Here is a 14,581-nt window from a genome sequence, read left to right as displayed (position 1 = left end):
GTATTTTAATAAGGAGAATTAGAAGTGGTGCTAATAAATTTGAATGGAACTATAGGATTAAAATGGTAACAGTCAGAAATTCAGAAATGAAGGCTGTCTAGAGGCAGTGATTGCAGTCAATGTTAAAACAAGTAGCTTTTGAACGTTTTTCACTTGGGCCCACAATAAGAAATATATTTTACATTAAGAATGAGCATGGACATATATGCATGAGATGCCTGCTGCATTTTTTATTGATTTTCTTCTGTCATATCCCATCCAACATGATACATACAATTTGAAAAACATGGGTCTAGGCATATTATAGGCACCACGTTAGTCTGTGGAAATTTGTCTAAAGGATTAAGGCATAGCTAATCCTTTGTTCACTCTGTCTTCCTCTACAGAGGTTATCTCTGGTTTTTGTTCTGGTAACGGCAGCCTCATTTTCCTCTTGAAAATTACCCCTCTCCTTTTCTTAGTCCATAGGATGCAAGTCAATTTCCTGCCCATGTTTTGTGTTCCCCAGCACCCTCCAGTTCTACCAGCTCTGAGGAAGGCATGTCGTTTGGTATCTCTCTGAGTACAGGAATGTCTCAGTAATCTGCACATCAGCTAAGAAAGGCCAATGAGCTCTGTTGCCAAAAACAGGCTCTTGTTTTGCCAGTTTGGAGGTTGGAGAGAATCCGGCTGTAGCTCCTGTAAGCATCATATGAAGAAAGCTGCCTAGGAGGGAAGCCAACAAGAGGACAGAGATGGAGGACCGATGACATCACTTGTGACCTTAGGTCCAATCACCTTTTCCAGGGCACCAGTAAGTGTGCCTTTTGAAATTCTAATGTAAGAAAAAAGCTACCCATCAAATGATATTTAGTATGGGGATGACTTTAGATTTTATTAAAAATGTACATTTTCGGACCTCTTCTGTGTCCTAAATTTATGAATAAATAAAGCATAGATGGAAATTATTGACATCATCACTTGTATCTTAAATGGTATTATAAGAAGTACCTAAGACTATTGTTATTTTGAAAAAATAGGTTTGTTGGACATTTCAATGTCAATAGCGAATCTCAATCTTTTTTCAGTGCCCACACATTTTTAGTTTTGCTGCTCTGCAAGCCCTACTTCATGTATAGGGAAAAGACATTTGAAAAATACATATTATTCACATTAGGATTTTCACTGAAAGATACAATTAACGGAACTAAACCTCCCCCCAATTTAATATTTATTTTTTTTCTCAACCAGCATGTAGAGATGTCATATAACATTATCGATTTATTTAAAGCTATTTATAGAAGATAAATTTTAATGTAAAATAACTTTTTAAAATATAAATCACATTTTTTAGTTCTACTCAGTTGTAAATGTCTGCGTAGTTTATTAATTTGAAAAAAAAATTAAAAATCAAAGTACAAAGTTTACTGAAGGATGTCAATACAAAGAATTATCCATGAATGAAAAGCTTAAACTACAACTTTACACATTGCAATGGAAAAATACATACAAAAGTGACACACCACATATAGTACCCATGTTATTCAGTGATTGGTCACGGCCATAATGTACAAATAAATTGTGCTAACTATACAATTTATCTCTGTTAGACAGTCACGGATGTTCATTTCTTGGTGGTTTTTGAAATACATTATGTGAAGATCTAGATGACAGGTACTCATATTCAAATTCCCTTTTAAAAGTGAAAGCAACTTGTTCTCTATGGCAGAATTAAAACAAAGCAAGATATGGCAACACTCCAGGATCTCCAGGAAATATTTATTAATCTCAGGTGGATAAATTTTGTTCCAAGCTGGGAGCTCTGGAGTTAGCAGACACAGTGAATCACTCATACAACATTTACATTTTGTATTTTAAGGTATAAGAGGAAAGGATTGAGTTAGAAATCTTGTGCTTTCACTATTATTAGCTTTAATTATTGCTTGTGAATAGGGTTACCCAAAGCAGGTGCACTTAATGATCCCATCTTAAAAGACTTGACAGGGAAAACAGAAATACACCACAGCTATTTTTACCTCTTATGATTATGGCTCCGAGCATACAAAAACATTTACAGTGGAAGCTGCAACAAATTGCATCGCTATACATAGAACACTAAGTAACTTCTGGAAAATGGCGGGGAGGGGGAGTTTCATTAAAAGGAAGGCACTTTTGAAATTAGTAAAAATAAATGAGAACTAATCTGAAAAAAATTACATCTGTATTTGTTTCTTAATAAGTGTATCTTAAATATAACATTTTAGGAGCACTATCTTTTCTGCTGTAGCTATTACAAATTTCATTCCTGAGATTTTTGGACTCAATGAAAGTTTTTAAAGTAAGCAAAGAGGGAAAACCGCTTTTCCCAGATGGGAAGCTGAACTGTGAATCAACAACTCAGCCAGTTACATTCTGTCATTTTTCATGCATCAGATTTTCATTTAGGATTGTACGCACACTGTAATGTATTCCTTAACTGCTGCCAAATAGGCCACAACTTTAAAAGCTGACATGTTCAGCTGAAAGCTGGTATATAAATAAAAGTTATTGTTACTAAATAGTTGCCATGGTCAGTAGCCTCCCTCTTTTAAAATGCTAATATTGAAACAAAATGAGGCATGTTTTTTACATATGGTTTGATTTATATAACAATTCAAGTATCCCCTTTAAAATGATGTTCTGAAAAACAATATTTATGAACCACAAATTTAAATACATGTTTTGAAAAGCAGAATATTCCGTGAATATCCTTTGTTTTAATCATTACCTAGACCATAAGGATCAAAATCTAGCTTTGGTTCACATCATATTTTTGACAGTCCCCAATTTTTTCTCTATATATTTAACTAATCATTTAGGAAAAAATTAACATCAAGTGCATGAAGGGAAGAGTCCTACAATAACATTTCACTTTGAAAGTTATATTCAAATGAAGATATGGTCTGATATAAGTCACTTGTGCTTATCTTCAGTTCTGGCTGATATAGAAGATGTTCACTGAGTTTTTACAGGAAGTGGAGTTGCATCATAGTCTTGAAAATGAACTCCCTTAGAATATGTGATCTTCATAATAGCACCATTTAAAGCATCATCTTCAATGAGTGTTATTAATCCATCGGCGATTGTTGATGGGCTAAAAGGAAAGGAAACACTGGTGTTTTAAACTGAAGATGAAGGCATAATTTTCACTTCAGTTTTTAGTTACTTTTGAATAATTTACTACTTTTAACATGTAATAGGAAAATGTTTATCAGGGAGCTGATAAACATTTTTTATTTTTTATTCAGTTAGATAGTAACTATGTTCTTTGATAAATTAACTAGTAGATTTCCAATCCTAACCTGCTATCATTTTGACAGGAAGGATTTACGAATTTATATTTATTATTGACATTGACAAAATTATTATTTTCTCATCTTTATTCTACCAGTACATGTTAGACTTATCAGACAGAAATGTTATTCGAGTGAAAATAGAAAGAATTTTAGCTAACATTAATTGCATGTCTGTTATTGAATCTGTTGCTGTTTTAAGTACTTTACATGGATCAACTTATTTGTGGACTTTCAAAAGTCCCCTAAGTTTGTTTTAATATTATCCCCATTTCACATGTGAGAAAACTGAGTTTGATGGAGAAGTTCATGGTCAGAAGTGGAGTTGGGATCTGACCCCAGATGGTCTGATTCCATCAGCAGGATAGCTATGACTCTGTACTGTGACATCTGACTGCTCTAATTCAGACGTTGTTCACCAAACACGTGTTGACCCATTGCTTAGTATAAAAATGATTGCAGTTAGGCGGCCATATGAAATTTCACAAAGGGTATAAGTAAATATGGCTTGGAATTTAGGCCGATAAGGAATCACTGCTTCCAAAGATAACTAAACATCACCTTTTTACACTATATCTGATTGTGGCTGAAGGTATTAATAATGCATTGTCTATACCTTAACGCAAAATTCACAATGTAGAAACACAGTCTATTCAGAAACCCCGAAAAGATATTTTCTTTCACAGAGTATGCCAAAGCCAAACTTTGAAGTTTGCATTTGTTTCTCAACTTTAAAACTTTATTCCCTCTCCCCCCTTTTATTGCTTAGTTGTAGATAAGTGCTCTGCTCCATCAAATAAAAAAGATAGGTATAGCTTTACTCACTCCAAAATCCCATAGTATTTCATCATATCTTTGATGTGGTATGCATATTCTATATATTGTCCCATGTTTTCTTCTTTTTCAATGGTTTCAAGGATGGGCGTATTGACAAAGCCTGGGCAAATGGCGTTGATTCTCACACCACTGTTCATAAGGTTAGTAGCCATCTGCCAATTGGAAGAGGGAAGTTTCAGGTTTCAGTAGTCTTGCAAATGCACAGCATAGGACAGACTGATAATTAAAGCTATTCAAAGGCTCTGATGTGAAAAATACTAGTCAGATATCCTTGTGGCTTTATAACAATGGCAATATTAAAGTTGGTTCATAGCAGAAAGTAAAAGAATATGTATCTAAAGTGTTGAATTAATTCCGGAAAGCCTCACCTAATTAAAATTTTTAAATGAATATTACTGGAAAACTCTTGAAAATACTTAATTATCTAAACTGCTCTTATCTAGTGAACACTGCCAGAATCTGAAGGGAAGAAGCTGAGGCTTAAACTTAATATCCCAAGTTTTCTTTCAAAGATTAGGGCTGAATAACAGAATAGTTGCTTAAATAATACTGTTAGTGGAAAGTTTTAAGACTTTGATTGATTCTAAAGATACTCTTCATTATCTAGAAGACAAATTTAAGTATTTTCAGACTATCTTTGGCTTAATTTTCACCCCACGGATGTATTGGAACTAGCTGTAAAACAAAATGTAGTTGATTATTTGGGGATTCCATTTGCTTACTTGGCAAAATTAATCTGTAACCCCCCCAATTCCCTGGGGCTTTCAGGGTCATTTGTGGACAAGCCACAGAGCAGGGAGAAACTTGAATTGCACAATGCCAATGTCCCAACTGAGGTTCAACAGAATAATACTCTGTTTTCTGGTTTTAGTTCTTCTAACTATAAACAGGTCTCCTTTTCACAGTGCATTCAGTCCGTGTTTTTCTTATTGTTGTGCTTTTCATTTGTGATTTTGCTATTTAAAATGCCCCTTCGCCCAAGCATAGTGTTGAATCGATGTCTAGTGTTCCCAAGCAGGCCTTACAGAGAAAATATGTGTGTTAAATAAGCTTCACTCAAGTGTGAGGTATAAGTGCTGTTGGCCATGAGTTCAACATCAATACAATACATATTAAATAAGGTATCTTTAAACAGAAATTCACATAAAACTTTACACAGAAAGTAACAGATGTATTAATTGACCAAAATGTTGTGACCAGAGGCTCCAAGGAAATGCTAATTCAGTGATTAAAAGTGATTTTATAGACCATAACTATCAGAAATAAGAGTTGACTGTATAAGTTCCCAGTCTTGCAATTGTAAATATGAGATTTCTGGTCTTTGAGGTTTATTTTGATTTTTAATACCTTTATGTATTCGTTCAAAAGTTGAGTTAAAGATGAAGCCTTTGGAAATTAAATTTCCAGTGAATTTAAATTAAGATTGTGAGAGCTTCTTATCTTTTCTGATTGAACATTTACTGGTCACACATCTGTTTTCTTTATCCTAGTATTTTTTCTGTGGTTAATATTTTTCTCATCATCTGTCTGGACTCTATTTCTCATCTAGACTAACCACTGCGGAGACCTCCCAATTTCCTCATCTTTTCTGCATGTGTCCTCTCAACATATTTTCTAACTAGCTGTCAGAATGGTCTTGTTGAAATGGAAATCTGATCTTGTCACTCCTGTGTGTAAAAAATACATTGATGGCTTCACTTTCAATAAAATCTAAGCTCATTACTACAACCCATAACACCCTCTTGGTCTGGCTCTTGCTTACATCTTTAGTCATTTCTCATCCTACTTTTCCTTGCTCATCTAGCTTCATCCAAGTTACCTTTTTTTCCCCAGTTATTATGAAAGGAAAGCATTCCCATTTTACATTGTCTTTTTTAAAAAATTTATTTCAGAGAGGAAGGGAGAGGGAGAGAGAGATAGAAACATCAACGATGAGAGAGAATCATTGATTGGCTACCTCCTGCATGCCCCAAACTGGAGATTAAGCCCGCAACCCAGGCATATGACCTGACTGGGAATCAAACCGTGACCTCCTGGTTCATAGGTCAATGCTCAACCACTGAGCCATGCCGGCTGGGCCCCTTTTACATTATCAATGCATGTGATCAATTAGGTCTAAAAAAATTTTTTAAGGCTGTGTACACTTTACTCACTAGGGCTCCATGGAGACATCATCCTTCACTACTCTACCCAGTGAATTCCTGCCCCACCCTTTCTGCCATACCCCTATGCTCTCACGCAGTGACAGGTAATGGCTGAAGCATACTGCAAATTCTCTTTCAGGAAAGCAGAAGTTAATACTTTTTAGATTTGAGTCAATTTTAAAATTAAAAACTATCTTCCCATTATGTAGTCTTAGAATATTTTTCAATAACACATCTACGTTCAGAATCTACTTCATTTTAAAATGATCTATTCTTACCCTAACTCAGTGGTTCTCAACCTTCTGGCCCTTTAAATACAGTTCCTCATGTTGTGACCCAACCATAAAATTATTTTCGTTGCTACTTCATAACTGTAATGTTGCTACTGTTATGAATGGTAATGTAAATATCTGACATGCAGGATGGTCTTAGGCGACCCCTGTGAAAGAGTCGTTTGACCACCAAAGGGGTCATGACCCACAGGTTGAGAACCGCTGCAAATGGTTTGGCTCAGTGGATGGGGCACCGCCCTGCAGACTGAAAGGTTCCAGGTTCGATTCTGGCCAGGGGCACATGCCCAGGATGTGGTTCAATTCCCAGTAGGGGGTGTGCAGGAGGTGGCCAATCAATGATTCTCTTTCATCATTGATGTTTCTATCTCTCTCTCCCTCTCCCTTCCTGTTTGAAATCAATAAAAATATTTAAAAAAAATAAAATGATCTATTCTTTATTTGGTCCTTTATGTGATCTAAAACTATTTTTTTATAATAAAGACTGAACTATAATATTCTTACTTTACTCAGATGCACTGAATCCTGAACTTATTCCCCTCGACTGTATAGAACTCATGCTACACACATGTACAGAGAGAAAAAGAGATAGTGTGGTTGTTACATCCTCACCGCTGCTGAGCGCGTGAATCCAACTATGCCATGCTTTGAAGCGCAATAAACAGGCTGCTGTGCAACTGGCATGAGTCCTAAAACAGACAACAAATTTAAACAATTTCATTAAACAATAAGCAGATGAAACCCAATCATAGCTATGCAAAGGAATAATTTGTGCCTGTTCATTTTAAAATTAATCTAGAAAATACACGGAAACAATCACCAGACAGCTTTGTAGAACTCACTAGTCTTATCATGGTCATTCCTTCCATGATCTCTATCTACTGCAGTGCCCAGAATGCACTGCAGGTAAGTTATAGCTGCGGGGTGCAATCAAATGCGATATATAACTTTTCTGTTTCCCCGACTTTCTGTCAAGAGAAGTCAATGTTATCTAAAACTTATAGAGAATCGTCTTTAAATCCAGTAAATTACCATCTCATTTTCAGTCTTTAAGTCTGGATTTTTTAAAAGTACATAGTCTACATTTTTAAAGGTTTCCAAATGGCTGAAGAGGCTTAAGTTGCTTAAATGGAATTTGGAGAATCTATGGTTTTAATTCATTTCCTTTCATAATCATGTACAGAATTCAAACAATATTAGAATTTGTTTAACTTTCCACATGTAGGCAATAGGAACTAATCAAAAACATAATTAAATTCATGGTCTGGAGAAAAAGCAGGACTCTAGCATGTATAGCATCTTTTCTCCCCTACCTCCTAGTCCAATTCTCCCTTCCCCTCCAATAAAACAGCAAGAAAAACTCATTTTTACTATAGTAACTATTCCTATCAAGCCTATCTCTCATAATTGTCAATTCTCCATCTAATCAACAGTAAGACTTTTAACTACAGCTGTCTGTATATTTCAATTTTTATCTAATTTCTTGAAGTAACTCATTTTCACATTTTTAAAATGCATGATTTCTGAGTCAAGAAACAGTGATCCCTGATTACTCTAATGATATTACTATCAAAAGTCATGCTAATAACGCTCAATTATTCTGCTGAGGCGTGCTCACCTCCACCCAGCTAACTAGTTCCAGAGCACCACCAATCAGTTGAGCACGTTGTGCCAAAGTTCAGCAATAAATGCAGACCTTAACCACTCCCTGGGTGCCTGCCAAGAGCAATTTAAATCCCGAGAATGATAATTCACACACTGTGCGTCCGCCCAGTGATCTCAAAGTACTGGAACAGGTAGTTCCCTTCTTGTTTTGTTTTGCTTGTAGGTTAAGTAAATGTGTAAGTTACTTTACGTTCGGCAATATCAGTCAACAAGAAGTCACGATGCCTGCACAGTGTACACAGGTGTATGAGGAGTTGAGATGGGGGCAATAAATAGTTGCATCAGGCATTGCGGCTTCTTGTTCTTTGAAGTTGGTTGCTGTTTTACTCTCTCCTTAAGTGCTTCTCAGACAGAGGCAGCGTGGTTGTGGGATGGTGTCCACGGACTGCAGGAAATGCAGAGTGAACCGACATCAGCGATAAGCTAGTCGACACGGCCACCAAGAGCACAGGGATGCTGTTCATAAATGTCAAAGTTGAATTTGGAATGAATTTCTGTTACGTAAGTGGAGCTACTGAACTTCTGAACCCAAGGTAGTTCAAAGAGTCACAAACGTACAATATATCAAATACTGTTATGTTGTTTCTGTTTAAGAAGCAAGCAAGCACAAGGCATATTCTTTCCTTTAAAGGTAGAACGGAGCGTGCAACCAGAAAGAGAAGGAATTTGCATTTTTAAAATGCCACCTGGTTTTATGAATCTTGTTGTAACATTTCGATGACATTTTCACTGCTATCCTGCAAAAACATTGACTCTTGCATTGTTTCACTTTTTGATATTATACAGATCAAAAGCTGCATAAATTAATTTCAGATGTGCAGAAATTGTGCATCCTTTTCTCTTTATATTTTTTGCAGCTTTATTAAGGTATAATTGACATACAATATAAGTTTTGACATATGTGGACACCCATGAAACCACAACCACAATCAAGATAATAGACATGCATATCCATTTTCTAAGTTTCCTGATGTCCCTTTGTCATCTCTTCCTCCTGCCTTTCCCCTCCCCCTAGGCCACCACCGATCTGCTGCTTTGTGCCACCATAGACTCGTTTGCTTTTTCTGGAAGTTTACATAAATGTAATCATATAGTGAAACTCTTTTTTGTCTGACTTCTTTCACTCCGGATAATAATTTTGAGATTCATCCATGTGGTAGTGTGTATCAATAGCTCATTTTTTTTTTCACCTGCTGATGGATATGTGGGATCTTTCCAGTTTGGGGATATTATAAATAATAAAAATAATTCTATTCTTCAATTATTTTAGTTAGGCAAGTTGCAATTAATTTAGTTAAATAGAGAGCTTTCCTTTATCTCCACAATCCATGTAGATGTTAACTGTTGCTTCTTATATGTCCAATAGGTAGGATGGGTTAGTGATCTGCAACGTTTTTCCCCTACCTTCCAAATGACTTTCTTTCCCACCCCCAATAATATAAACTTTTTCTTGGTCTCCTGCTCCCCCAAGGGGTGCCCCACATCTGCTGCCTTAACACCTCAGAACTTTGGTGTCCTTGACCTCAGACACCGCTTTGCCACCCACAATTCTGTGGGTGCTGGTCTTTTGGATGGGCCTGTATAGAGTTGCTCTTGTCCCGGGCATCACCAAGATCAAAGCCCTCCTCTTCTTTCAGCAGGCACTGGTCAGTGGTGATCTCGGCCTCCAGCTTGCCCTTGTTTAGCAGGGCCTCATATTCCTGGGCCTGATGCTGCCCCTCTGCCCCTGGCTGGGCCAGGACTGACTCCAGCTGCAGCAGGATCCCAGTGAGCTGTCCATCTGCATGGCACAGCCCGTCTCCACCTCCCCCAGGCTGTCCTCCAAGCTGGTTTTTAGATTTCTTATCGAGTCCAAGTTGACCTCCAAGAACTGGACCATATGTCTCAGCTCCTTGACTATCATCTCAGCAGCTCCTATGTCAGTGGTCTGTGAGCTGACCACTGTGGTGCTTGCCTCCATCAGCTGGGACCAGCACTTGTCTGGATCCTCTTGGTTCTTCTGAGCCACTCCTCATACTGGGCCCAGATATCTGCTATGATCTTCCTGAGGTCCTGAGATTTGGGGGCATCCAACTGTATGGTCAACCCAGGTTGTCAATCTGGTTTTGTAGACCATTTACTTCCTCCTCGTGGATCTTCTTCATGGAGAGTAGCTGTTCCTTGAGAGCCTCATCTCTGTCTCCAGCTGCAGCCGAGTGATATTGACGTCATCAATCATACTGCCTTTGAAGCCCATTGATGTCACTCTCCATAGGCCAGGGCATGACCAACTCCATCTCATACTTGAGTCTGAAGTCATCAGCAGCAAGATGGGCATTGTCAATATGTAGAGTGAGGTGGGCCTTGTCCACTGAACTTGCAAAGATCGGAGCCCTTGGGTCCTCGATGGTCTTGAAATAATGCCCCCAGGCTCTGACTTGGGGTCTCTTCTTATTCCAGGTGTTCCCAGATTTTGCTCTCTAGTCTCTGATATTCAGCCTTCAGACTCCTCACCCTCTCCAGGTGAGAGGCCAGGCGATCATTCAGGCATTTTGCATAGTCTCCTTCTCACTCTGGATGACCCCTATACCTTCCAGATCCCTGGATATCCCTGAAGCCAAGTCCCCAGGCCCTCACCCGCCCCACATGCTGGTGGAGTGGGACACAGAAATCCGGGAGCCTGAGACCCCAGCACCGGCATAGACACTGGACAGGCTGCTGGCCAGGTGGGCCCGATGGCTTGCCACTAACTGCACAGAGCTCAGGGTCCAGTAGTTTGTGGAGAAGCTGGAGCAGGTGCGGAAGCTCATGTTGTTCAGGGAGGAAGGTGAGAGGTTCAAGCAGCTCAACTGACTTTCAATTGAGAGATTTACTATCTACCTCAGTCTGTTGCTTTGAAAAGGTATATTAAATGGAGGAAGACAAACTCTTTTTCAAGCCAGATCAACCCTATCCAAAATTTTAGTTTGATTTCTGAAAAATTTTCAGAAATCAAACATTTTCTATTGGTTCTTAAGACACATTTTTTTTTCTTTATAAGTATAGCATTATTGTTATTGTGGTTTAGTTTCAGTATTGGTTAACCATACTTCTATTACTTACCTTAAACCCTCACACCAAAACATAACGTTTCTAAGTGCTTCAAACAAAATGTGTTCTGATGCTGGTAATAAGGGTCAACATGGAGAATTGTGCTAAGTGTGCCAATCATGGTATGGATTCTGAGGACATCATTCATGTGGTAGTTTGCATAAATAGCACCCCCTAATGTGTGTGGTTTACAATCTACACAACTATCTATACACAGCAGTCCTCTATGGTAGAGGAAAGTGACTAAGCAAAAGAGACAGAAAATGTGAAGGGATTAAGAAAAAAAAAACACACAAAAAACCACCTCACAGACACAGACAATAGTATGGTGATTACCAGAGGGAAAAGAGGGATGGGGGAGGTAGAAGAGAGTAAAGGGGGGTAAACAGTAACAGAAGGAGACCTGACTTTGGGTGGTGAACACATAATTCAATATACATATGATGTATTATAGAACTGTCGATTTTGAAACCTATATAATTTTATTAACCAATGTCACCCCAATAAACTTTACCAGAATGTTACTTCTTATAATATGTAGTCATTTAAAAATGTCCTCTTAATCGAGTTTATCAAGAGGGATTATAGCACAGTGGTTTTGGACTTTGGGGGTCAGACTGGCTGAGTTCAAAATCCTGAATCCACCATAATGAGCTATGTTAGCTTTGAGGGGGTAACTGCTGGGTACCACTGTGTTTCTCTTCTGTGAAATGGAGTAGGAATAGTAGTTACTGTTGAGTCTTGCTTGAGATAATTTACATAAAATACTGAAATGAGGGCCTGGAAAATAATAAACATTACTATTTGCTATTCTTTTTTTGTAAAAATATAAATTAAAGTTCAACATTTTCCCTTAAAATGAAATATCTTAAAGTCCTGTTTAATTGACTTATTTACCTATTTATCCGCCTTGTACCTTCTTATGAAAATGTAGCTTTTGCACTAAAATGCCACTAAAACCTGGTAGAGAATCCTAACTTGGAATAGTTTCTGGATCTTGACAAGCTGTGGACTGTTGCTTACCCTAGTTCAACAGGATTTACAGAAGCGCATTTATCTAAGATCTATGTATAGTACCTCTCAAGTACAAAATATAATGAAGTAATATTTAAACATACTCTATTGAAATGTGTAAAACCAATGGGAGGACCCCAGGTGCAGGGGGTAGGGTAGCACTTGATTGGTTGAACAGCCAGATCAACCCTATCCAACTTTAGGGAAGGTTTGCCATTAGAATGACACAGGACCAATTAGTTACTGGAATTAACTGGGTTTTTAAAATCTTGCAAATTAATTCCCATATGCACAGGGAACTTATTTGTCTTACTATTAAAGGACTTAAGAGTAACAACAAAGCAAAGGATTGTGACAATGAGAAAGTAGTCTCTAAAGAAATGTCATTTTGTTTAATGTTATGAAAAATCTTTTATTTGTGCTTAAAAATGAATAACTTACAAAAAGTACACACTTTTCAAGACTTATTCTAGGCCCACCATTGTGCAAGTTTAGTTATAGACTTGTATAAAGGCTTTCAAACTATAACATGTCTAATTAGTAACAGGTGTTTGTCTATCATAACTATAGATTTAGAAAAAAATATCAATAGAGAGAGAGATTTGACCCATAAAACAGAGACATATTTTCTATAACCACTCAGGTTAACAACACCAAATAGCCATAGACTGATGAGATAATTATAAAAAAAAAACATTAAATGCCTGGAAATTACATATGAAATTATAGAAGAAATAAGGAAGTTATTTAGAAAAATAAAACATAATTTACATTTCCATATTTGTTTTTCCATCTTTAATATTCTTTCTACCCATATTTAAAAGAGATAACTTTAATCCCTACATCTCATAGAAGATAAAAGCTCAAAAAATTATCTTAAAAACTGAAATCTGCTCAGATAAGGCAAGTGTACTACATCATCATTTTCTTTTAAATAAATAGAAGCGCTGTAAAATGGACTATATAGAAGTGCTAAAGAAATTCAACTTAGAAAAATAAGTTGAGAATCTAAGGATACTGATCTTTCCCTGACAACTCAAACTCAGCAGCAGTGCCAGAAAACAGAAATCTGAATTCCTCACATTTCCTTACCATCCAAAAAACCCTCCCACAAACACAAAACTGTCTACCCATCTTTCTGTTTTTCACTATCACTTCTCTAATATGAGGGGAAAAAGGAGAACTACTGAAAATCTATTCATCAATGTTCGTGCAGAAAGCTGACCAAAGTAACTGGTGGACTTCCCCATTGTGTGATTTTCCCACATGAAGGACATGTTATCTGATGCTGCCTTCACCCTCAATTTCATGTTTACCATAACACATATGGTCTGAAGTGTGACTTGACATAAAAAATGACATAAACTTTCATGAAACTACATCTTCTATAATTAAAAGCTTTCCAGAAAGGTAACTTCAAGAATTAACATTGTTAAGTCTCAGAACATTGCTCCTACTGTTCCACCAAAATCCACCTTCCTAAAAATTCAGCCATTGCCTATGCTGAGATGAGCTTCCTAGCGACTCAAAGAAGATCCCTCTGCAAACTGGAGGCTGGCTCTTCAAAGTGTGGTCCAAAGACCAGAATCAGAATTTTAGGACCCACTCCCAGACCTCCCGAGTCAGAATCCGCACACAAACAAAGTCCTTAGGTAATATCTATGCAGGTTAAATCCTAGAAGATATTACCTAGTAGTCTTTTCATTCCCCAGGCTAGGAAATGACATCATTTATCCATTCCTCAAAAGGTCAATTTATAACTATTTAACCTTTCTTATTTATTCCTTCTGGTCTGTCTTCTTAATAATTTTATGCCATAAGACTACAAAGTGAACACCATGGAGAACTGTGCCAGGACTAAGCAAGAAAGGTAGCTCCCATATTTATAACAGTTGGCATCTGACCAATTAATATCCAGAAATATAGGCTTATTCATCCATGATGTACCCTAAAATATAGCAAATAAAGTTACTTTTATTACTACTGCTAATTCTTACCACATTTTCCAAGTTATGAAGCTTGTTTGAAAGTAGTTGTTCAACTATATAGGTACCGAAGATTTTTAAATTGACCTCTATTAAAGGGACTTGAAAAGTTAAATGTGATATCACAGAGCCAGTATTTTATCATAAAGCCTGGAACTTGGCAGTTGCTAACTCTGTTAGGCCCCATGCCTTGTATCAAGCATATTTGCAGAGGTGGAACCACATGATTTTTAATTTTTAGCCTAGATTTGAAGGAGGTCATCAAT

General features: G+C 37.2%; 1 protein-coding gene and 1 pseudogene across 2 annotated transcripts in view; both read right to left on the bottom strand.

Annotated features, from left to right (window-relative positions):
- Positions 1-215: 215 nt before the first annotated feature.
- HPGD (hydroxyprostaglandin dehydrogenase 15-(NAD)) overlaps positions 216-14,581 on the bottom strand; it is a 31,223-nt gene continuing 16,857 nt past the window's right edge. For both annotated transcript variants that reach the window (XM_006770729.2, XM_006770730.2), the window contains 3 exons: positions 7,195-7,271; positions 4,137-4,300; positions 216-3,112 (listed from right to left, as the gene is read on the bottom strand). In XM_006770729.2, coding sequence (XP_006770792.1) covers positions 2,974-3,112; positions 4,137-4,300; positions 7,195-7,271 — 380 coding nt within the window. In that variant the 3' untranslated portion in view covers positions 216-2,973. The remainder of the gene's footprint in view (positions 3,113-4,136; positions 4,301-7,194; positions 7,272-14,581) is intronic.
- Positions 9,458-11,587, bottom strand: LOC102760666 (annotated as a pseudogene).

This window comes from Myotis davidii, unplaced genomic scaffold (assembly GCF_000327345.1).
Source record: "Myotis davidii unplaced genomic scaffold, ASM32734v1 scaffold404, whole genome shotgun sequence".
NCBI classification, from domain to species: Eukaryota; Metazoa; Chordata; class Mammalia; order Chiroptera; family Vespertilionidae; genus Myotis; species Myotis davidii.
This window is presented reverse-complemented; position numbering and strand designations above follow the sequence as displayed.